We start from the raw sequence: 24,870 nt of genomic DNA, 5'->3' as shown, positions 1-24,870 counted from the left end.
TCCCATGTCCCCTCGCCCACTGGCCAGCTCCGCCCACAGAGCTTCCTGCCCCGATCGTGGACACCTGACCGTGGACACGTGACCTCACATCCAGGAACTTGCGTGTCCTGTCAGAGGTGAGAACCACGTCACCTGGCCTCGTCCAGGGGCCCTCGTGAGGCAGCTCGGCACCCCACAGCCGGCACCACCACAGCCAGCACCGCCACAGCTGGCACCCCACAGCCGGCACTCCGGCACTCCACAGCCGATACCATCACAGCCGGGCACCCCACAGCCGACACCATCACAGCCGGCACCCCACAGCCAGCACCCCACAGCCGGCACCATCACAGCCGGCACCCCACAGCCGGCACCACACAGCCGGCACCCCACAGCCGGCACCCCACAGCCGGCACCACACAGCCAGCACCCCACAGCCGGCACCATCACAGCCGGCACCCCACAGCCAGCACCCCACGGCTGGCACCATCACAGCCGGCACCCCACAGCCAGCACCCACAGCCGGCACCATCACAGCCGGCACCCCACAGCCAGCACCCACAGCCGGCACCATCACAGCCAGCACCCCACAGCCGGCACCCCACAGCCGGCACCACACAGCTGGCACCATCACGGCCGGGCACCCCACAGCCGGCACTGCACGGCGAGTCGGCGGGGTGGGGTCTGCTGCAGGTGGCTGTGCACCAGCGGGGAGCCCGAGGCTGCACCCCACCCTGCCTACTCCAACACCCGGCCCCACGGGGCCTGAGCCCAGGGCCCGCAGCTCCCATGCCAATCGGTCGCCGGGGTCTGCTGTGCCCAGTCTGCAGCCTCCCCGAGGACCCCACCTGCCAAGGGGACGCCGCCGGCAATGGAAGGTGTGGCAGCACCAGGACGCATGCAGGCCCTCCTGTCGGGGGCAGCGCGGTCACTCCCACAGCGCAGGTACCCAGAGAAACGGCGGGTTTCCCCATCTCAAGGAACAACTCGGCCCCTCCCCGAGGCCCGGCCTGCACAGCCCACGGAAGCCGGCTGGGCGCCACGCTGGGCTCCCCCCCGAGGGCTCGCCTCTCTGGAAACAAGGAGGGGCGGGCAGGCGGCACCCGCGGCCCAGCCCCCTGCTGGAGCCCCCGTGCGTGCTGGGCTGCAGTCCGCGCAGCCACGACCACCTTTCCCCCAAAGCCCAGCAGTGTGCGCAGGCCCCCAGATGGGCTTGCGCTCGCCCGGGGCCCCCCCAAGCCCAGGGCGTCACATGGGAGCACACGGCTTCCCCGGTGTCCCTGGCCCAAGCCAGCCCCAGGAGCCTCTGGGGGTTAGCTCTGCACATTTCAGCACTCAAAAACAAAAAATAAATGCAGAAAATTCCTGGAAAGCCGACCGAGCCAACGCCGGGCCGACCTCGCAGCCCTGCCCCCGCAAGGGGGAGTCCCAGAGGAGGGCGCTGGCTCCGCCCCAGGGCACAAGGACAGACCCCGCCCAGGCCCAGTCTCCCGTGGGGGAGGCAGCCGGGGCCCACCCTGGGCAAGCTCCACCGCGGGGCCCACAGCTCTGCGGGCGCGTGTGCTCCCACCCCCAGAGGATCCCTCTCACACCACAGCAGGCTCGGGCTGGGGGGGGGGGGTCACAAACAAAAGGGACTTCGCAGGGCCCACGTGGGAGGAGCCAGCCAGCCACGGCAGCAGGGGGAGTGGGAGGAGAGTCAGGCCCGCACCAGGCTGAGCAGCCCTGGCGCCACCCTCCAGGCGGCTGACGTCCTGCCCGGGGCCAGCAACAGGAGTCAGAGCCGGGGCCAGCAGCGGCGAGGACGGGCGGGGGCTCCGGCGCCCCCGTGGCAGCCGGCAGAGGGCCGTGGCAGGCGCCTGGGCCGCCCCGGGGGAGACTCACCTTCTTGTCATCTTTGCTCTTCCTGGCGTTCCGATGGGGACTGAAGAGGTTCTGCACCCCCAGAGCCTTCCTGGGCCAGTCGGCGCTCTGGGCGCCCAGCGGGGGCTGCGGGAAGCTGCCGTCCACGCGGTAGCGGTCCGCGGGGATCTTGCTCATGGGAGGGGGCAGCGTGCCGCAGTTGACGCTGGACCAGCCGTCGGTGGAGTCCGTGTAGGACTCCTGGTCGCTGGCGTGCCCACACTGCCAGTCCTGCAGCACGTGCACCGGCAGCCACCGCTGGCCGGCGCCCCGCCTGGAGGGAGGCACTGAGCTCCGGGAGGCGGCGGGGGGCGCCTCCCCGTGGCAGGGGGGTCCCAGGTGCTTGCCCAAGTCCCGGGGCCTGTCTGCCTGGGGGGTGGCTTCGAAGGGGGCGCTCCCCTCGGCGTCGTGGCAGAAGCCCCCATTCCAGGGGCCACCCCAGGACTGTGAGAGCCTCCCACCGGCCGCCTCCCACCCGGCACTGCCGGCCCCTGGGCCGTGCCTGCTGGCGCTCCCGCCCAGGTCCACCACCAGCACCCGGTTGCTCTTCTCCTCTTGCGTGAAATTCCCAATGCCACTGTCGCTGTTGCTGCCAGTGCTGTTGTTCTGGTGGGCGTCGGCGTCGCCGTCCAGGAAGGCGCGGGCCCGCACGCCCTCAATCAGCTCGCCCATGTCCCGGTACAGGACCGACACGAACTGCAGGACGGGCAGCGAGGACGCCGGGAACTCCAGGCAGCCGCTCGTGTCGGGGTCGGCCGTGCAGGCGAAGCCGAAGCGCCGAGCGATGCCCTGGTGCGCCCTGTGCTGGAACAGCTCGGGGTCCACCATGAACACGTGGCAGGACGTGCGCAGCGCGCCCTCCTCCTCCTGCGCCAGGCCCCCGCCCGCGCTGCCCTGCATGGTCACCAGCCCGAAGAAGCGCCTGTCGTCGGGGCACACGGCGCTGAAGGCCAGCTTCTCGGCCGGGTACTCGGCCACGACGCCGGCCTTGTCGGCGCACAGCTGCACGCGGTCGTGCAGGATCCTCATGGACACGAGCGCGTGGACCTTGTGCCCCGCCCGCAGCCGCCGCATGCAGCCCCGGATGGCCTGCCAGCTGTCGCACTCCAGGTTGGAGCTGGTGGACGGGAGCTCGATGGAGCCCAGGTAGCCCACGACCATGGCGACGTTCAAGATGCTCGCGTCCAAGCCGCCGTCGCCGGGGCCGAACGCCGAGTCATCGTGGACGGCCCTGGGCGCCTCTCCCCGGGACAGCGCGCTGGGGCCTGGGTCTCCGGGAGCCGCCGACTCCGAGAGGGACCTGTGCGTGAGCGCCGCGGGCTCCGAGCTGCCGCGGCAGAGGCCCGGGCTCTCGAAGATCATGCTGAAGATGCCCCCCGACTGCACCTCCTCCACGACCCTCTGGGCGCGGTTGATGCCCAGGGCCTTGGAGTCGAGCCGGGGCTTCCACCAGCCCTCCCCGGCGTGCAGGCCGCCCTCGTCGTCGCTGGAGCAGGAGTCGGCGCGGCCGGCGCCCTCCCCGACCACCATGTGCAGCACGCCGGAGCACTGGCCGATCAGCTTCACCACGTCCTCGTGGGAAGCCTTCCGCACGCTGGTCTCGTTGACGGCCAGGATCTGGTCCCCGGGGCGCAGGCCCACACAGTCGGCGGGGCTCCCTCGGACCACGCAGCTCAGCACGCACGGCGCCTGGCCGGAGAGGGTGAAGCCGTAGCCGGCTCGGCCTCGGGCAACTTCCACGCTGCGCACCCGAGGGGGCCGCTTCCCGGCCTCCCCCGCTCTATACATGGTGACGCGCGGCCAGGGCCCCAGGCATGTCTCCAGCGTCCAGGGAGCCGGGTTCAGAGGGCGCCTGAAGCAACACCCTATGAAGAAAAAATAAAGAGCGCATTACTGAAGACCCCGCACTGTCCGGACACAGCAGGGCAGCCAGGACGCTGTCACCGTGGGGACACCGCCACAGCCCAGCTGCCCGCCTCCAGCCAGAGCTGCGCCCGGCACAGCCCTGACGCCGGTCTGCATTGACCCCTGGTGGCTGCACAGTGCAGATGCTGACGACACACATGCACACACGTGTACACACGCACACCCTGACACACACAACCTGCAGGGGGCGCAGTCGGCCTGCCGCGGACCCTGGGTTCAAGGCACCTGAAGCCCTGATGCAGCCCCTTATTCGACCATAAATCCCCCCACATTTTCCACAGGGCGAGGGGTCCCCGTCTTCCCTCCTAGCCCGAGGCCCTCTTGCAAGCAAGCCAACATGAAGGACAGATTGTGTGGGACACACGAGGCCTCCGGCGCCAGACCAGATGACACACAGGCACAGGGGCCCTCACCACACACCCCGGCCACCCCCAGGGCCACCCCCCAGACACCCCCAGGGCCACCCCCAGACACCCACAGGGCCACCCCCCCAGCCACCCCCAGGGCCACCCCCGGACAGACACCCACAGGGGCCACCCCCCAGACACCCACAGGGCCACCCCCCCAGACACCCCCAGGGCCACCCCCCAGACACCCCCAGGGCCACCCCCAGACACCCACAGGGCCACCCCCCCAGCCACCCCCAGGGCCACCCCCGGACAGACACCCACAGGAGCCACCCCCCAGACACCCACAGGGCCACCCCCCCAGACACCCACAGGGCCACCCCCAGGGCCACCCCCAGGGGCCACCCCCCAGCCACCCCCAGGGCCACCCCCAGCCACCCACAGGGCCACCCCCCCAGACACCCACAGGGCCACCCCCAGCCACCCCCAGGGCCACCCGCAGCCACCCCCAGGGCCACCCGCCTTCCGCACACGCGCGAAGCGCCGAGCCGGGCCTGGCGACAGCTGGCACGCGGCCGACACTCGAGCAGGAGCAGGCCTGACCCGACGCGGCTCGGATCGAATGAACAGCTCTCGCCGCGGCTCATGCAGAATTAAACGCGGAGGGAGCGGCAGCTGCTTCGTGCCGGCCGGCGGAGACGCGGCCTGGGTTCTCGCTTCTCCCAGCGGAGTCCGACAAGAACTGGGAAGCCGTCTGGGAGCCCGGGGGTCAGAGCGTGAGCGGTGGCATCTCTCCCAAGGACACCCCCGGGGGCGAGGCCCGCGTGGGGCCGGGCCCTGACCCCTGGAGAACAGTGACTTTGGAGAGAATCAGAGATCCCCTCGCGCTCCCTGAGACGCGCCGACGAGACAGCGGCACTGGACGGCGCCAGCAGCCCCGCACAGCCGCCGCCTGCCTGGCCTGCACCCCGAGGGAGACCGGAGGAAGCCTGGCTCCGGGTTTAACGTGGTCCAGCTCTGCCTGCTGCGCCTCTGGGAAGTGAACAGTGAAGGAAGCTCGCTCGCTCGCTCGCTCTCTCTCTCTCTCCCTTCCGAAACGAACAACAAATCCATGAGGACCCCCGGCCCCCTGCCCCCAGGACGCGGCCCAGAGGCCCTCAGAGCTCAGTCAGGAGGGCAGGGGCAGGGGCGGGGGCGGGGGCCGGAGACCGGCCGAGCTCCCAGAATCCTCTCCCAGTGGACTCTCCCAGCTCGTGCTCAGTCCCCCAGCGAGACGTTCTGACAACACACAGGACATGCAGTCAGCCAGGGGAGCCCGGCAGGGACTCCGTGTGCGGGGTCTTCACGGGGGGCTGGTCGTGTGGGCACGCTCGGCCGGGCTCGTTCTAAACCTCAGACTCCCAGGACAGCAGGTGCAGCACGAGCCCCCTTGCTGCACAGGCAGCCGAGGCCCGTGTGGGCAGTGGGCACCCTCCCAGAGCCAGCGAGGGCTAACCTGGTACACAGGCCTCTCAGGCAGCGAGGGGCTAACCTTGTGTGCAGGCCTCTCAGGCACCGAGGGGCTAACCTTGCGTGCAGGCCTCTCAGACAGCAAGGGGCTAACCTGGTGCTCAGGCCTCTCTCAGACAGTGAGGGGCTAACCTGGTGCACAGGCCTCTCAGACAGTGAGGGGCTAACCTTGTGTGCAGGCCTCTCAGGCAGCGAGGGGCTAACCTGGTGCTCAGGCCTCTCTCAGACAGCGAGGGGCTAACCTGGTACACAGGCCTCTCAGACAGTGAGGGGCTAACCTTGCGTGCAGGCCTCTCAGGCAGCGAGGGGCTAACCTGGTGCTCAGGCCTCTCTCAGACAGCGAGGGGCTAACCTGGTGCACAGGCCTCTCAGACAGTGAGGGGCTAACCTTGTGTGCAGGCCTCTCAGGCAGCGAGGGGCTAACCTGGTGCACAGGCCTCTCTCAGACAGCGAGGGGCTAACCTTGTCACAGGCCTCTCAGACAGCGAGGGGCTAACCTTGTGTGCAGGCCTCTCAGACAGCGAGGGGCTGACCTGGTGCACAGGCCTCTCAGACAGCCAGGGGCTAACCTTGTGTGCAGGCCTCTCAGGCAGCGAGGGGCTAACCTGGTACACAGGCCTCTCAGGCAGCGAGGGGCTAACCTGGTGCACAGGCCTCTCAGACAGTGAGGGGCTAACCTTGTGTGCAGGCCTCTCAGGCAGCGAGGGGCTAACCTGGTACACAGGCCTCTCAGGCAGCCGGGGCCCGTGTGGGCAGGGGGCACCCTCCACTCGGCTGGGGGCCCACACAGGCCTCTGCGCTGCCTCTGCACAAGCTCACTTTCAAAAGCGATACACGGGCCATTTTGTTGTAACGAAAAAAATAGTCCTTAAAAAAAGATTTATTTGTTTATTTGCAAGTCAGAGTTACACAGAGAGAGGAAAGGCAGAGGGGGAGAGAGAGAGAGAGAGAGAGAGAGAGAGAGAGAGAGAGGTCTTCCCTCCGCTGGCTCACTCCCCAGATGGCCACAATGGCCAGGGCTGGGCCGATCAGAAGCCAGGAGCTTCTTCCAGGTCTCCCATGCGGGTGCAGGGGCCCAAGGACTTGGGCATCTTCTCCTGCTTTCTCAGGCCACAGCAGAGAGCTGGGTTGGAAGAGGAGCAGCTGGGACTCGAACCAGCGCCCATATGGGATGCCAGCACTGCAGGCGGTGGCTTTACCTGCTACACCACAGCGCTACCCCCCCCCAAAAAAAAACACGACCAGTCATTTAAACAGTGTTATGTGTTTAAAATAGTTGCTCTAAAGCTGTAGGAGGAAGCCTTGTTCTTGGGATAAAGTTTCCAGTAACAGGATCACAAACAGATTCAAGGGAATGCACAACGTGCGTGCCCACCACACACGCGCACCACACATGTGCACACATATACACACACATGTGCACACACATGCACACACGCATACGTGCACACACGCATACATGCACACACGCATATGTGCACGCATGCACACAAGTGCATACACACACACAGGCTTACGTGCACACACATGCACACACGCATACGTGCACACACGCATGCATGCACACACATATGTGCACGCATGCACACAGGTGCACACGCATGCATACACGCACACAGGCTTTCGTGCACACACATGCACACACGCATACATGCACACATGCATACATGCACATGTACAGGTGCACACGCGCAGAAGCACACAGGCGCACGTGCACACACGCAGGTGCACACACAGTGCACACGAGCAGGTGCACACACGCATACATGCACACGTGCAGGTGCACACGTGCATATGAGCACACACGCAGAAGCACACACGTGCACACGTGCACACACGCAGGTGCACACAGGCACGTGCACACGCGCCCGCGAGCAGTAAGACGAAGCGGAAGGCCTCCTTAGAAACCCTCCCAGCGGCTCAGCGCTGACAGAGCAGTGCACTCAGCACGCGTCGGGTAGAACCTCTGACACTGCACAGCGTAACGACTGCGCGACAGCGGCTAACGCCAGGACGGCCTGTCAACTACGGAACCAACAACCGAAGCGGACCAGGACGCCTGCTGCGGGGCCGTCACGGGGTGACCACTCCAGGGCGGTCCCTCAGCCCCCCGGCCCCGCGTCCTCATCTCTGGAAGCCCAGGGGCCGCACGAGAGCGAGGCGGGCCACACACACGGAGCCAGCACGGGCAGCGGGAGACGCACGCGGGGGGCAGCGGGAGACGCACGCGGGGGGCAGCGGGAGTCGCACGCGGGGGGCAGCGGGAGACGCACGCGGGGGGCAGCGGGAGTCGCACGCGGGGGGGGCAGCGGGAGACGAGCCGGGCCGCCGGCAGCCGCAGGAGGCACACGGGGGCAGTGGGCACTCAGGACCAGGCTCCCAGGCATCTGCTCGCCGGGACACAAGCGCGGCGCTGGCGGTCACCGCAGGCGCCACCGTGGCCCGCCGCAGCTCTCCTCCCAAGCTTCTCCTGCAAACAGCTCCGGTGCCTCATCCGGCCGGCGCAGAGTCCTGACCCCTGGGCCGGAAGGCTGGCCATGGCGGCGGGGCTCACCCGCACCGTCCACCGTGCCTGCTTCTGAGGCCAGCGCTTGGCCAGCAGTGACGATGCTGCCTGACGCCCGCGCCCACTGCCAGCGCCTGGGCCCCACCCCGGCTCCGCCCGCGCTCCCAGCTTCCTGTCCATGCACAGCGGGGACACGGCAGTGACGGCGCAAGTCCCTGGGCCCTGCACCCGCGTGGGAGACCAGGATGGAGTCTCTGGCCCCTGCGCCCGCGTGGGAGACCAGGATGGAGTCCCTGGGCACCTGCGCCAGCGTGGGAGACCAGGATGGAGTCCCTGGCCCGTGCACCAGCGTGGGAGACCAGGATGGAGTCCCTGGGCCCCTGCACCCGTGTGAGAGACCAGGATGGAGTCCCTGGCCCCTGCGCCAGCGTGGGAGACCAGGATGGAGTCCCTGGCCCCTGCGCCAGCGTGGGAGACCAGGATGGAGTCCCTGGCCCCTGCGCCAGCGTGGGAGACCAGGATGGAGTCCCTGGCTCCTGGCTTTGGCCTGGCCCAGCCCTGGCTGTGTGGACATTTAGGGGGTGAACCAGCAGATGGAAGACTTCTCTCTCTTTTTTTTTTTTTTTTTTTTGACAGGCAGAGCGGACAGTGAGAGAGAGAGACAGAGAGAAAGGTCTTCCTTTTTCCATTGGTTCACCCCCCAATGGCCGCTGCGGCCAGTGCACCGCGCTGATCCGGAGCCAGGAGCCAGGTGCTTCTCCTGGTCTCCCATGGGGTGCAGGGCCCAAGGACCTGGGCCATCCTCCACTGCACTCCCTGGCCACAGCAGAGAGCTGGCCTGGAAGAGGGGCAACCGGGACAGAATTCGGCACCCCAACCGGTGTGCCGGCGCCGCAAGGCGGAGGATTAGCCTAGTGAGCCGCGGCGCCGGCCGACTTCTCTTTCAAAAATGAAATGAGAAAACTTTTCTTAAGAACTTCCTAACCCGTGTAGTTCACCTAAAATCACATCATACACGTTCCCCTGCAGTGTGATTTTCCCTTAACATGAAAGCGGTGAACAGGCAGGGGGATTCGGAGGGGCGAGGGGAGGGGCGGGGCCGCTGGCTCCCACCGGGACCCAGGCACCATCCGGTGGGCAGCAGCGAGGACGCAGCCCGCCCCGCGCCAGCCGGACCGGGGCTCCAGCTGCTCCCCCACCGTCCAGGCAGCCCCAGAACAGCCCGGCGCCTCCCTGTGCGCCAGAGGGAGCCGCTCCTGGCCCGGAGGCGCCGCTCGCACACGGCACTGCCCTCCGCCACCCCCGCCACCCCGCCATCCCTTCTCTCCTTTTCTCGTCTCACTCAGGACGACGCGACCTGCAAACAATGAGGCGTGAGTGAGTCCCGCTCTCAGCACCACGCCGCCCAGGCTCCCGCCGCACTCCGGCTGACAGCCGTGACGGCCCGCGTGCTGGCCCCTGCGCCCCCAGCCAGGGCCTGGCCCTCCCCCAGCTGCAGCAGACCGGGAGGGGAGCCACACGGGGCTCGCTCCGTCTCACCGGCTCTCCGCCTCTTGAGTAAACGGGGAACAGAAACCCGGCTGGGCCGGCTGCTCTCTGCTCCCGACCCAGCTGCCTGCCGGCGCGCCCGGGCGCAGGGCGACGGCTCCCGTGCCTGGGTCAGGACCCAGATGGGGTTCTGGGCTCTGGCTGTTGTGGGCATCTGGAACAGGCAAACGAAAACTCTCTCTCTCCCACCGTACCCCTCCCTCCCCCTCTCCTTCCCTTCCCCGCCCCTCCCTCCCCTCCCCCTCCCCCTCCCCCTCTCCCCCCAACTCTGCTTTTCAGATAAATGAGCTTAAACTCCTCCCACTGGGGCAGTGCAGAGGTCACCCTGTCGGAGCGTCTGGGTCCAGGGCCTCTGTCCCAGCTCCTGCTAAGGCACGCGGGGGCAGCCGGGGCGGCCCCCGCGGTCAGGGTCATCCTGGGGCAGCCGGGGCGGCCCCAGCGGTCAGGGTCGTCCCGGGGGCAGCCGGGGCAGCCCCAGAGGTCAGGGTCGTCCCAGGGCAGCCGGGGCGGCCCCCACGGTCAGGGTCGTCCCGGGGCAGCCGGGCGGCCCCAGCGGTCAGGATCATCCCGGGGCAGCCGGGGCGGCCCCCGCGGTCAGGGTCGTCCCGGGGCAGCCGGGGCGGCCCCCGCGGTCAGGGTCGTCCCGGGGCAGCCGGGGCGGCCCCAGCGGTCAGGGTCGTCCCGGGGCAGCCGGGGCGGCCCCAGCGGTCAGGGTCGTCCCGGGGGCAGCTGGGGCAGCCCCAGTGGTCAGGGTCAGTCCCTGCCTCCCACGCGGGAGACCTGGAGCCCCGCATCACGTTCCAGCTCCCGCCCAGGACCTGCCCCGGCCCGCAGCAGACAGGAGCTCCCTCACTCAAACAGCAAACTTTGTCTAAATCAGTCACATTCTGATGGATTTCTGAGCTCCTGCACTGAGTGAGCGCCTACTGCATGCCAGGCTGCGCTACAGACACTGAGTGAGCGCCTACTGCATGCCGGGCTGCGCTACAGACACTGAGAGTGCCTACTGCATGCGGGCTGTGCTGCAGACACTGAGAGAGTGCCTACTGCATGCCGGGCTGCACCACAGACACTGAGTGAGCGCCTACTGCATGCCGGGCTGCGCTACAGACACTGAGTGAGCGCCTACTGCATGCCAGGCTGCACTACAGACACTGAGTGAGCGCCTACTGCATGCCGGGCTGCGCTACAGACACTGAGTGAGCGCCTACTGCATGCCGGGCTGCGCTACAGACACTGAGTGAGCGCCTACTGCATGCCGGGCTGCGCTACAGACACTGAGTGAGCACCTACTGCATGCCGGGCTGCACCACAGACACTGAGTGAGCGCCTACTGCATGCCAGGCTATGCTACAGACACTGAGTGAGCGCCTACTGCATGCCAGGCTGCGCTACAGACACTGAGTGAGCGCCTACTGCATGCCGGGCTGCACCACAGACACTGAGTGAGCGCCTACTGCATGCCGGGCTGTGCTGCAGACACTGAGTGAGCGCCTACTGCATGCCGGGCTGCGCTACAGACACTGAGTGAGCGCCTACTGCATGCCGGGCTGCGCTACAGACACTGAGAGTGCCTACTGCATGCGGGCTGTGCTGCAGACACTGAGAGAGTGCCTACTGCATGCCGGGCTGCACCACAGACACTGAGTGAGCGCCTACTGCATGCCGGGCTGCGCTACAGACACTGAGTGAGCGCCTACTGCATGCCAGGCTGCGCTACAGACACTGAGTGAGCGCCTACTGCATGCCGGGCTGCGCTACAGACACTGAGTGAGCGCCTACTGCATGCCGGGCTGCGCTACAGACACTGAGTGAGCGCCTACTGCATGCCGGGCTGCGCTACAGACACTGAGTGAGCACCTACTGCATGCCGGGCTGCACCACAGACACTGAGTGAGCGCCTACTGCATGCCGGGCTGCACCACAGACACTGAGTGAGCGCCTACTGCATGCCAGGCTATGCTACAGACACTGAGTGAGCGCCTACTGCATGCCAGGCTGCGCTACAGACACTGAGTGAGCGCCTACTGCATGCCGGGCTGCACCACAGACACTGAGTGAGCGCCTACTGCATGCCGGGCTGTGCTGCAGACCCTGGATGCTCCTGAACTGATCAGGGCTCAGAAAACAAAAGCAACAAACAGCCCTGACCATGACGGCGAGCGTCCGGCCGCCCCGAGGAGACCACAGGGGCCTCACTCGGCCACACGCTGCTCCAAGGGAGCTGCGGACACGGAGGCTGGGCCGCTGATCCGCCACCCGGGCGTGGGACCTAGAGCACGGAGAACACGTCACAGCGCCGGTGCCGCATGGTCGCTCCGGAGCCGGGACCCCCATCAGCACAGCTGACCCCGTGCCACCTTCTCCAACTGCGACCACCTGCCGGAAGACCCCCGCCCATGCCCACCCCCTGGCGATGCCAGAGCCGCGGGCACCCACGTGAGGGTCACGCACGCCAGAACCCAACACCTCCTGCCCGCTCGCTGGGCCCTTCACACGGGCCTGGCAGGCCACCGCCCCTCGAGGGCTCCAGGAGACCCCAGGCCTGACGCGGGCAACCTGCTCAGGACAGGCTGCCGGGCCGGGGCCAAGCCCACCCGAGGACAACGGGGCCCAAAGCCAGGGTGGCAGAAGGCGAGACGAGGCGGAACCACCGCGCGCAGCTCAGCCGGCCTAAAACCAACGCGGGCAAGGAGCGCAGAGGAGGTGGGAGCTACGAAACCGGGGACCCCCCACAGCAGCGGGGACAAGCGGGCGACACCAGCGGGGCTCAGCAGCTCACACCAACAAATGGGGACACACACAGAACTGCAAACTCCAGAAAAAGCAACCAGAAGAAAAATACAACCCAAATACTCCCACGACCACAAGGGAATTCAAATGAATGAAGAATAAAGAAAGTTTGGGGCAGGTGCCGTGCTGTCGCAGGTTAAGTCGCCTGAGACGCCCACATCTCTGTGGTCGTCGGTTTGAGTCCTGGCTGCTCCACTTCCGGTCCAGCTCCCTGCTGTGGCCTGGGAAAGCAGTGGAAGATGGCGCAGGTCCTTGGGCCCCCGCACCCACATGGGAGACCCGGAAGAGGCTCCTGGCTCCCGCCTGGCCCAGCCGGTCCGATGTGGCCATCTGGGGAGCGCGTCTGGGGGCCACCTGCCTCTACCATGGAGCTGACCTCCCGGATGTGATCCTGCTCCGACAGAGGGGCTCCCCCGCCCCCCAGCCTCTGCCCTCCAACAGCGTTGGCCCCAGGTCTGCCCAGCAGTGACCACCGGAATTATCAGTGAGCACAGTTCTGCGCAGCGCGCGCCGGCAGGGAAGACGACACCGCGAAGCCGGCTCTGGCTCAGCAGGCGGGCAGGCAGGGCTCGCAAACCTCCGCTCCGGAGGCCAGCACGGGCGAGGCCCCGGCTTCCCCGCCTCCACCAGGAGGATCCTACTGCGGCCCGCAGCAGCTGCCCGGCAGACGCCCACCCCCGCAGAGACGCGGGAGGTGGAGACGCTGCCTCGTTTGTCTGGACACAGGAGGGACGTGGTGACACGGACAGGAAGCGAGGGGAGAGACGGCCAGCGCGGTCGCAGGCTGGCGGCCCCTGGCTCCGGGAGAGCCCACCGCAGCAGCCTGTGCGCCCCAGCATGGGCCGGGGTCTGGGACGAGCCAGCTGCCCCCGACCCGAGTGCAGACCACTGAGTGGCTTCTCCCAAGGAAAGGGACCCCAAGGGCCTCCAGGGACAGCCCCTGCAGGCAGTCCTGGGTCCCTGCAGCCTGGCTCGGGCCCCTTACCCGGCGTGCGCGCAGGCTCAGCGGAACGACCCTGCTTCAACTGGTAAGGTCGTCCAACTGCACCAAGACCCCGGGCTCCCCACGGCTCCCCGGAGGCGACCCCCTCACCAGGAAGCGCCCGCGTCACCCACACCCAGGGCGGAGCGGCCGTCCCCAGGCAGGCGCGGGTACCATGGGACCCTGGGGCAGCTGCAGGGGCCGCGATCGCGGCACAGGCGAGGGCAGGTGACCAGGGCAACGGGGACAAGAGGGGTGGGGCTGCAGGCCCAGCTCTGCCACCCAGCAGAGGCCCCGCCCAGCCCTGCCTCGGGCGCTCGCTGAGGCCGCCACAGCTGCCCTGCCCCTCCTCCTCCACGCCCAGGGAGGTACCCACTGGTTCAGTCTCCACTGCTCAGCCGGCCTGTGAGGGCCACTCACAGAGCCACGTCCCCACAGACCACTGTCCACACACAGCCGGCCCCACAGACCACTGTCCACACAGACCACTGTCCACCAGACCACTGTCCATAGAGACCACTGTCCACCAGACCACTGTCCCCACAGACCACTGTCCACCAGACCACTGTCCACACAGACCCTGTCCACACAGACCACTGTCCACACACAGACCACTGTCCCCACAGACCACTGTCCACCAGACCACTGTCCACCAGACCACTGTCCACACAGACCCTGTCCACACAGACCACTGTCCACACACAGACCACTGTCCCCACAGACCACTGTCCACACAGACCACTGTCCACCAGACCACTGTCCCCACAGACCACTGTCCACACACAGCCCGTCCACACAGACCACTGTCTACACAGACCACTGTCCACCAGACCACTGTCCCCACAGACCACTGTCCACACACAGCCCGTCCACACAGACCACTGTCTACATAGACCACTGTCCACCAGACCACTGTCCCCACAGACCACTGTCCATAGAGACCACTATCCACACACACACCCTGTCCACCAGACCACTGTCCCCACAGACCACTGTCCACACACAGACCACTGTCCCCACAGACCACTGTCCACCAGACCACTGTCCACACAGACCACTGTCCACACACAGCCCGTCCACACAGACCACTGTCCCCACAGACCACTGTCCACCAGACCACTGTCCCCACAGACCACTATCCATAGAGACCACTGTCCACACACACACCCTGTCCACCAGACCACTGTCCCCACAGACCACTGTCCCCACAGACCCTGTCCTCCGGCAGCAATGTCCTCTCGAGCTCATTCATTGCCTCAGCTGCCCAGCGCCTTGGGGTCAGCCCCAGAGACAGGTGTGGGCAGGAAGCAGCCAGGGACACAGGCCCTGGGCACCGGCTGTCCTCCTGGCACTGCTCTGCGGCTCCCGGCGACTCTGCCGCCCACCGCGGGGCACCGCGGGGCACCATGGCACGCACAGGGCCCTGCGGGGAGCAGTGAGCGCCTCGAGCCCCAGCGGCCGCCGGCCCAAAGGTGGCGGAGCACCAGGAACTCCAGAATCAGAGCAGAGAGGAGCACCAAGAAGCAGCTCAGACGCGGCCAGGGGCCGAGCCAGCCACGATGGCCCAGAGACAGGCGGGGCACCGACAGGCAAGGTGCCAGAGCCCCGGGCCTCACCAAGACAGGTCCTCACAGGGACGGCCGGGAGTGCCGCAAGGAGCGCAGTCACCAAGGACCTCCCACCTCCCGCCCAGGGCCTGGCAGTCATTCCCGTGGGGGTGTTCCGGCACAGCACGGGGAGGGTCAGAGTGCCGAGACCCGCGTGAGCGGCCTGCAGCCGGCTCCTGACATCACCGGCCGCGTGGGGCGGTGGGCGGAGCCTCCCACAGGAGTCCCTGCCGCGGCCTGGGAAGGCAGTGCACGGCCCACGTGCGTGGGAGGCCCGCAGGAAGCTCCTGGCCCCAGCCTGGCCCGGCCCGGCCCTGACCGCTGTGGCCAGCTGGGAGCCAGCGGGTGACAGCCCGCTCAGCCGCTCCCTCACCTCCGAAAACGGAATTCAGGGGGAGCCGCACCTGAGGGCAGGGAAGCTGCGGCCAGCGAGTCACTCTGCCCCCCACGCCTCTGCTACAGGGCCCTTCAGGGCCACACCCTGACCCCTCTGCAAGGGGCCGGCCTTCACCCTGCGTGCCCACCGCTCTGCCACCCAGGCCCCCGGCCGCCCCGTCCTCTCCGGGCCCCCACAGCGCCGGGCGCCGTCTCCAGTCCCAGGACCACAGCAGTGGGCAGGGCGAATCCTCGGGAAGAACTGACCGCCACCTGCCAGAGCGAGACGAAGCCACTCCTGCCCCTCCCCGCCCGCTGGCCGCGGACATCAGCGCACCCTCTGCCCCCGGAACGCTGGGCAGCCCCGGGGTCACCGGGCCCAGCAAGGCCGTCCCTGGACCCAGCAAGCGTCCAGGCCGCTGAGAGCCCAGGTGTCCACACTCTGCACCCATGCCGGACCCTGTGCACACACCACCGCTCGACTCCACCCTGTCCATCCCACCCACACTGCATGCTGTCTACACCCCACCCTGCCTGCACACCCCGTCTACACCACACTCCACACCCTACCCATCTACACCTACCCTGTCTACACCACACTCCATCTACACCCAGCCCTGTCTACACTCTACACCTCACCACCTCCTGTGTCTACACCACACTCCATCTACACCCTGCCCTGTCCACACTCTGCACCTCACCACCTCCTGTGTCTACACCACACTTCATCTACACCCTACCCTGTCTACACTCTGCACCTCACCACCTCCTGTGTCTACACCACACTCCATCTACACCCTGCCCTGTCTACACTCTGCACCTCACCACCTCCTGTGTCTACACCACACTCCATCTACACCCTGCCCTGTTTACACCCTACCCTGTCTACACCACACTCCATCTACACCCTACCCTGCCTGCAGCACACACCGTCTACACCACACTCCCATCTAAACCATACTCTACAGCCTACCCCATCTACACTTACCCCGTCTACACTGTCTGCACCCCATCCCGTGTCTACACCACACTCCACCCGTCTACACTGTCTATGCCTGGCTGCCATCCGTCTCCAGCCTCCTCCCTGGGAACGGCCTCAAACAAACACTGCGGCCGCCGGGTCGGCCCGGGGGCAACTCGGGCCCCCGCCCGCCCTCGGGAGCCGCCGCGCCCGGGCCGGGGGCTCCGGGGCCCGCGCCCCGCGCCCGCCCGGCGGCCGCCCCCAGCCCCGCGTCCGGCCGGGCGACTTCCCGGAGTTGGGCCGGGAACAAAAGGACGCGGGGCGCCGCCCCCGCCCCCGCCGCGCCGCCCGCAGCCGGGCGGGGGCCGGGGGCGGGCGCGAGCGCGCGGCCCCCGAGCGAAGGCGGAGGCGCCCCCGCCCTCCCGCGCCCGCCCCCGCACCTACCGGGCCGCGCCGCTCGCTCCCGCGCCCAACGGTCGCCGGGGCCGCCGCCGCCGGGGTCGGGCGGAGGGCGGGGCGCGGGGCGGGGCCTCGCGGGGGCGGGGCCTCGCGGGGGCGGGGCCTCGCGCTCGCGCGGGGCGTGTCCGGGGCGTGTCCGGGGGCGGGACCGGGGAGGGAGTCGGGGCGCCGCGGGCCGTCCAGTGTGGACCCGGCGGAGGCTCGCGGGCCGGGACCGGACAGCCGGGCCTCCGCCGGGCAGGGGCAGGGGAAGGCGGGGCCCGGGGCGGGACTTCCGCTGCGCGCCCGGGGCGGTGCGTCCAGCGAGGGTGCGGACGGGGCCCCGCTGAGCGCCGTCCGGCCTGGGTCTCCCGCGCCTGCTGGGCGGAGGGCGAATGGCCGCCTTCCGGCTCCGGCTGCGCCCGAAACGGCTCTGTGTGAGCGTGGGCGCGGGAGCAGGGCGACCCTGGGGCGGCAGATGGCCGAGGTGGGGCGCGCCGGGACCGCACGTGCGGCCGTGCACCTGCGGACACCGCCGCTGCCGGCACCCACTGGGCGTGCACCTGCTGGGCGCGCGCTCCCCCCGCCCCCGGTGCAGGCAGGCTGGCGGCAGAGGAGTGGGCATCGCTCCGTGCCCGGGCGCTCAGCTCCCCTGACCTGTCCAGAGCGCCAGCCTGCCCACCCCAGCAGGCCTCTGAGAGCGAAGTCCTCGCCTGTGTGGCCGCGGTCCCGCCTTGTCGTCGTGACCCGGACTTTCGTAGGAGTCCCCTGGGCGACACCGGGGAGAAGTCGGGGAGCCCTGAGTAGTGCGCCCAGGGCAGCTAAGTGGACAACGCCGAACCTGGCCGGGGCTGGGGGTGGCGCATTAAATCCCAACACATCCACGGCCACAGCCTTGCGACCCCTCCCCTGCAGCGCGGAGGTCTCCCCTGGCTGGAAGGCGGGTGTGTGGGCCCTGAGAGGGGGCCACCGCGTGCCTCCCCCGCCCTCCCCGGCCTGCGCCCCTCGGCGCCCTCCTGTCTGCTTTCTGCGGAGCTGGCCTCTGGCCCTCGTCTCCGGTCCCCTCCCCGAGTGCCCTTGGCAGCCCTCGCCGTGCGGCCGTGCTGGCGCGGTGCCATTTCCCCCGCGGTCATCTAAGAGCCCCTAAGCCTCCGGCTTTCCAGGGAGCAGCAGGGGGGCTCCTAGCACCTGAGGGCGAAAGGAGCCGGGGTGTGGGGGGGGGGGGGCAGGGGCCGCCGCCACAGCCAGCCCGACTGACCCGATGGAGGCCAGAGCAGGAGCCCCGCGCTGACCGCTCCTCCACCTCTGCCGCGCTGTGTCTTGCCAGTGGGTTCTGGAGAGAGTGGAGCCGGCAGGAAGCAGGCCACACCTGGGCTGGGTGGGCGTGGAGAAAGTGGCTCCTCCCCAGGGCCAGCGGGGGCTGGGGGAGGGGAGGAAGGAAGCAGGCCACCAGCATGAGCCTGGTGAGCCCTGTGCCCACTCCTGAGTCTGGGGTGGGGGCCTCTGGTCCCCTGGCTCTGCCCCCTTTGTCTTCACTCCAGGAGTTAGGATGAGCCAGGCAGCGGGCAGCAGCCCCCCGAAAGCCACCTCCGCCCTCCAGTGTCCAGGTGGCCCCAGCAGAAAGGCCCTGACCGGGGTCGGGGTGGGAGCCGGGGCCGTGGCACAGCAGTTAAATCACTGCCTGAGACACCAGCATCTTATATGGGCTCCGGGCGCCGGTTCTAGTCCCGGCTGCTCCACTTCCGATCCAGCTCTCTGCTGTGGCCTGGGATAGCGGTGGAGGATGGCCCAGGTGCTTGGGCCCCTGCACCCGCGTGGGAGACCCGGAAGAGGCTCCTGGCTCCTGGCTCCTGGCTTCAGCCTGGCCCAACCCTGGCCCTTGCAGCCATTTGGGGAGTGAACCAGCAGATGGACACTCCCCCCCCACACACACACACACACACTCTGCCTTTCAAATAAATAAAACTGTCAATAAATACAACTCAAAAGGAACAGGAGCAGCTCGGGAGGCCCGTGGGTCTGTGTTGCAGACAACTCACCTCCCCCAGGGCCGCGGGCGGGAAGGAGGAACGCCCAGGCCTTTGAAGGGTGGTTCCCCGCAGGGTTTGCGCTGAGCCTGGTGCACCAGGCTGGACGGGGCTGGGGGAGCTTTCTCTGCCAAGGGCCACGTGGGTATCTGCCACATCATTCGCAGGCCACACACAGTTGTCCCCGTAAACCCCGCAGCTTTGCTGGGTTCTGGCCCCTGCCTCTGACCGCCTGGGCAAGGGGCTTGCCCATCAAACACAGGGAGGGCTCAGCAGAGGGGCACAGCGTCCCGAAGAAGACCCCTTGGCTGGGGGGAGGGGTGGCTCAGGAAGGACGGGCTGGGGACGCAGGGTGGCCCTGGGGCTGCCCCCGCGCTACAGCCCAGAGGACGAGGTTTGCTTGGGGCCCGGCGGGTTGGGCAGGAGCACTTTGCGGATTGGGTGTGGGGGATGGGGTGGCGCCTTCTGGACCGATGACCCGTGGCCCAGATCCAGGGCCCCACTTGTGGGAGGGCGAGCGCCCCTTCCTGTGGGCTGCAGCCCCACGAACGACGTTCCCTGTGTCGTGGGGTCCCCATCAGTGAACAGACGGAATAGGTTAAGTGAAGCAGGGTGGGTTCTTATTCTTATTTATTTATTTATTTATTTTTGACAGGCAGAGTGGACAGTGAGAGAGAGAGACAGAGAGAAAGGTCTTCCTTTTGCCGTTGGTTCATCCTCCAATGGCCGCCACGGCTGGCGCACTGTGGCCGGCGCACCGCGCTGATCCGAAGCCAGGAGCCAGGTGCTTCTCCTGGTCTCCCATGGGGTGCAGGGCCCAAGCACCTGGGCCATCCTCCACTGCACTCCCTGGCCACAGCAGAGAGCTGGCCTGGAAGAGGGGCAACCAGGACAGAATCCGGCGCCCCGACCGGGACTAGAACCTGGAGGATTAGCCTAGTGAGCCGCGGCGCCGGCCGCGGGATGGGTTCTGACCAGGACAGGTGCACCTCGTCCACACCGCACACTGTGGCCGAGCAGAGCCACGCGGAACACCCTTTCCAAACAGAATCCTGCAGTGAAGCCGGGCGTGCTGTCACTGAACACAACAGAGATGAATGAGCCAGACCGGCTGTTCCCACGCGCGTGCCCGCGGGGCAGGAGAGCCGGCCTCACTGCTCACCGCCTGTGCCAACGCGGCTGTGAGAGAATCTCCTGGGCTCGGGACACGCGCGTCCGGGGAGTGTTTCCCAAAACAGAATAAACGTGAACTTGGCCAGAAAGCATCAGCGTGGAGCGGGAAGTGGAGGCCTTAGAAAAGATCCGGATGTGGCGGCCGCCCTGAGCGATTCTGCACCGGCAGTGGCCGGGGGCTTGGCCGGAGCCTGGTGGCTGCGTGGCGAGCATTTCTGGGGCCGCTTTTCTAACTGCTGAACGTGTCTGTCGGGGGTCAGCGCACACAGCTGGCGGCACTGTCCCCAGTCTGATCCCCCCCCCCCGCCGAGTCCCTGGGACAAAGCCCCAGCCGTCGAGAGAACCTCCTGGGCTGGGCAGAACCCGCGTGGCAGGGTGAGAGTCCCCACGGGCACCAAGGCTGTGCATAGATTAGGCACCGAGCAGTTGCCCAATTACAGATGCAAAGACTGAGGCTTGGGGAGACCATCTGTCCGAGACACACAACTGCCGTGCTCCCGCAGCTGTGGGGCCCCAGCCTGGCCTCCCCGAGCCGGCTCCGAGCCCGGAGAAGGTACCGCCTGTGCCACGCAGCCACAGGGACCCCGCAGGGGCGGCTGAGTGAAGCCGTGGCTCAGGGAGAGGCGGGGGCTCTGCTCAGCGCAGCAGCGAGGGCTGCCGAGGACCCCCCCCCACGGCCAGGCACAGCGGGACCCCCGCTGCAGAGGGTGGGGTCCCTGGGGTGCAGACTCTGAGCTGTGGGGCCTGCTGGCCTCCCCTGGATTTGCAGTGTCGCCGTCGCCAGGGCCTGGGGGCCAAGGCAGACTTGCAGGATTGGAGCCATGACAGAGGGTGCCACTAAGGCAATGCAGGTGAGCGTGGGACCCGCCAGGGCCAGCAGAGGCACAGCCCTCCCTGGGAGAGTCCAACCCCAGTGTGGGCGGAGCCTAGCAAAGCCAGGGGGTGGAGCTACCCAACCTCGGGGCTCCACCCCCAGAGCGGCGGGCACAGGGTCAGGTGTGGACTCTGGGAGATTATTCTGCTGGGTCTGGACTCAGCGGGGCCCCTCACAGGATTCCTCCGGCCCTCGTCTGCCTTTGGGAGTGGGTGCGCCTGCCCTGTGCCTGCCCCACTGTTGCGTAGCTGGCTTGATTTCCCAGGCCACAGCCGGGCGGCACCTGCCTCAGGTGAGTCCTCCGTGCGTCCCTCCCACACCCTCGGGCTGCGACCAGGACTCCAGACTTGAGCTGAGGCCCTCGCCAGCCGCAGGGCATGCAAGCCTCCGTGGCCGTGGGCCAGATAACGGCTATCGGCTGTTCCTCACCGACCACCTGGCCAGGGCCCTGGGTGCAGCAGGGTAAGTCAGCGCCAGCAATGCCAGCGTCCAGTGTGAGCGCTGGTTCGAGTCCCAGCAGCTCCATTTCCGGCCCAGCTCCCTGCTAATGCACCTGGGAAAGCAGTGGAGGACGGCCAGTGCCTGGGCCTGCAGCCACGTGGGAGACCTGGAGGAAGCTCCTGGCTCCTGGCTTCAGCCTGGCCCAGCTCCAGCCGTGGCAGCCACCTGGGAGTGAACCAGCAGATGGAAGACCTCTCTCTCTCTGCCTCTCCTTCTCTCTGTGTAAGTCTGCCTTTCAAATAAATAAATAAATTTTTAATAAAATTTTAAATAAATCTTGAACAATAGTAATAGTAAAACGCATTGCATACATTTAGTCACAGAGGCAAAACAGGCCAAGACAGACCTCGGCAGAGCGGCTCCGGGCCACCTCGGAGCTGGGGTGGCATCGCCGCTCAGGGGCGGCCTGGCCTCCCGCGTGAGCCTGCGGCGCCAGGGCCAGAGGGAGCCGGCGCACGGCCCACGGCCACGCCGCACGGCCCCGGGAGAAGGCACACGAGCTGCCCAGACGGCGTGGCCCGGTCCTCCTCTGCCGTGGAGCCCCCGGTCCCCAGCAGGCCTCTGTGGGACCTGGTGAGCAGCCAGGAAGGCTCCCGGGCTGGCAAAGGCAACGCCATTCTCACCAGATCCCGCGCCCTCTGACAACACGGCCCGCGGCGGGGCAGCGGGGCCCCGGGCGGGCGAGGGAGAAGAGCGGCTGCACCAGGCCCTGGCTGCTCCGCGGAGCAGAGGAGCGGGAAGAGTCCAGAACCCCGCTCTGCGCACGGCACTTCTCAGGACGCAAACATCTGGAGCCCCCCACACTGGGGACAGATCGGCTGGCTCCTGGCCGGGACTCCGTCCTGGTGCCCTGAGCGGGCCGTTCGCGAAAAGGCTGCCTTGGGAAGGGAGCAGAGAGCCCATCCGGAGCCCCCGCGGCAGAGCCAGGGGCAGGGGCGGTCGGGGCTCCCCAGAGCTGCGAGGCAGGGCACACAGTCTGCGGCGCCGGCTGAGTGGGGAACAAGTGCCGCCACCCGGGGCCCAGGGGCCTGCAAGAGCTGTGGAAGCCCAGGGCCAGGCGCCACCCAGCACCCCTTCCCTCCCGAGACCCCCGCCCTCCCCAGGGTGCCTCTGTCCCTCTCACGCCTGTCCTGGCACAGCTCTGCAGGCAAGGCAAGGACGGGTGTGCGCCGCGTGCGGGGCCGGCCGTGCCTCCACTCCCGGCCCCGGGAGCCCCCGGTGGGCGCTCCCCACCCTGCAAGCACCCCAGGAATGCCCTGTGGTTCTCCACGGCAGCCGGGACGCGCCAGAGAGACAGAGCCCGCGGATGGGGGGCCGAGAGGGAGGAGGCTGGCCCGTCCGAGTCGTGGGGAGCGGGGGCCGCAGACGCAGCCGTCTGCTGGCAGAACCCCACGCCCCCCCCCCACGGGAGCCTCTGCCTGTTCTCTCAGGGGCACCGGCCGGCTGCTGCTGGTCCCTGTCTGAAGACAGCTTCACCGGGCCGTCCACGCTGGCGTCTGACCAAACCCGATGCAGAGCCAAGCGACTGACACACGCAGGTGGCTGCGGCACATCTCACGGTGCCGGGACTTGGCTGAGCCCTGCAACAGCAGGTGCAGGGGCCCACGTGCGGACCTGACCGTGCTGAGGCCCTGGGTGCCCCCAGCTGGTCCTTAGTGCCCCCCCCACAGCGAGAGCTCGCTGCCCCCAGGGAGTGCCTGACGCGCGCCCACCCCACCCCAGCGGGCCGGGCAGTGGCCTCCTCGCCTCCTCTCTCAAAGCTGAGCCCGGGCATCCCGAGCAGCCTGACAGGCTGTCAAGGGGGCCCGGGTTCGAGCCAGCAGCTGTGGGCTTCTCCCTGCGTCGTGCCGCGCCCTGGGACCCGATGCCGCCCGTTCACCCCGAGTCCTGCTCCCGGGGTCACTGAGCTCGCCCCCCTGCGGGTCCCTGCCTCTCGTCCAGGGCTGGACGGGTCCCTTGCTGAAGTCCCTGTCACCTCCATCTCCATCCCCCAGCCCACCTGCCCCCCACCCGGCAAAGCCCCGCCCTGCAGCTGCCAGGGGCGGGACCCTCAGGGCTTCCCCACCCGTGCCTCTCGCTGGGCTCTCCAGCTTTGAATGTCTGCTGGTCTCAGCAGCTGCGCCATCCTGGCCCCACGTTGGCGTCGCCAGCATCGGGCCATCTGAGCCCCACAGGCGCCTCCCAGCACCGCGGACACAGCCCGTCCCTGCCCTGGGAATCGCAACACCGTGGTGCACAGGGAACCGTCACTGTGTGCCCCTGCTGCCCCCACCTTAGGGAAGTGATCCTGTGGTCAGCAGACGTGGCAGCGAGGCGACCTCGGTCCACTCACGATGTCCTTTCCCGGCCTCGGGGCGTGCACAGCACACGGAAAGTGGAAGGAAGAGTGTTTAGGAACAGGTGGAAGTGTGCGGGGCACACTAGTGAGGCCCTGGGCTGGCAGCGCCCGAGGACGACGGCGACCAGGTCCACAGAGAGCTGGAGCGCCAGGCGTCCCGGTGCCACAGCCACCAGAAGCCGGCGGCAGAGGGGCACAGCTGGGCGTCAGGCCTCACGGAGCAGATCTGCAGAGGAACGTGGAGCTCACCTGGTGAGCAGTGCACGGAGGGGGAGCACCCAGGAGAGGGGGAGGAGCACCTGGGGAGGCACCCAGGAGGGGGGAGCACCCAGAAGAGGCACCCAGGAGGGGGGAGGAGCACTCAGGAGGGGGGAGCACCCAGGAGGGGGGGAGCACTCAGCAGGGGGGAGCACCCAGGAGGGGGGAGCACCCAGGAGAGGGGGGAGCACCCAGGAGAGGGGGAGCACCCAGGAGGGAGGAGCACCCAGGAGAGGGGAGCATCCAGGAGGGAGGAGCACCCAGGAGGGGGAGCACCCAGGAGGGGGGAGCACCCAGGAGGGGGAGCACTCAGGAGGGAGGAGCACCCAGGAGGGGGAGCACCCAGGAGGGGGGAGCACCCAGGAGAGGGGAGGAGCATCCAGGAGGGGAGCACCCAGGAGGGGGAGCACCCAGGAGGGGGGAGGAGCATCCAGGCGTCCACCAGCGGGGGTGGGTGAGGACGATGCAGGGCAGCACAGCTGGGATGATGAGGGAGCCCCGGGCGTGGGCGCAGGAATGACCTTGAGCGAGAGAAAGCAGACGACGCCGGGAGCGATGCACTTACATAGGCCCAAAAACAGTCGGAGCTAAATATATCGTTCACAGACACACAATCACGCTGTCACTTAAAAACATACATACACACCAGGGGCCGGCGCCCTGGCGCAGTGGGTTAAGCCTCCAGCTGCTGCGCTGGCATCCCTATGGGCGTCGGTTCGAGTCCCAGTTGTTCCTCTTCCAGTCCAGCTCTCTGCTGTGGCCCGGGAAGGCAGTGGAGGATGGCCCAAGTGCTTGGGCCCTGCACCCCATGGGAGACCAGGAGAAG

The 24,870-nt window shown here is 67.9% G+C and overlaps 1 protein-coding gene across 4 annotated transcripts in view; it reads right to left on the bottom strand.

Moving 5' to 3' along the window:
• RGS12 (regulator of G protein signaling 12) overlaps positions 1-17,039 on the bottom strand; it is a 79,320-nt gene extending 62,281 nt beyond the window's left edge. For 3 of the 4 annotated variants that reach the window (XM_051841604.3, XM_089325108.1, XM_070067985.2), the window contains exons 1-2: positions 16,880-17,026; positions 1,864-3,746 (exon numbers count right to left, since the gene is read on the bottom strand). In XM_051841604.3, coding sequence (XP_051697564.2) covers positions 1,864-3,669 — 1,806 coding nt within the window. In that variant the 5' untranslated portion in view covers positions 3,670-3,746; positions 16,880-17,026. Of the gene's footprint in view, positions 1-1,863; positions 3,747-16,879 lie in introns of all 4 variants that reach the window. The other variant, XM_089325112.1, reaches the window with a different exon arrangement.
• Between the last annotated feature and the right edge of the window lie 7,831 nt (positions 17,040-24,870).

The sequence above is a fragment of the Oryctolagus cuniculus genome, chromosome 2, assembly GCF_051225735.1.
Source record: "Oryctolagus cuniculus isolate XC-2025 breed Fujian yellow rabbit chromosome 2, ASM5122573v1, whole genome shotgun sequence".
Taxonomy (NCBI): domain Eukaryota; kingdom Metazoa; phylum Chordata; class Mammalia; order Lagomorpha; family Leporidae; genus Oryctolagus; species Oryctolagus cuniculus.
Note: the sequence above shows the minus strand (reverse complement) of the source record. Positions and strands in the feature narration are given on the sequence as shown.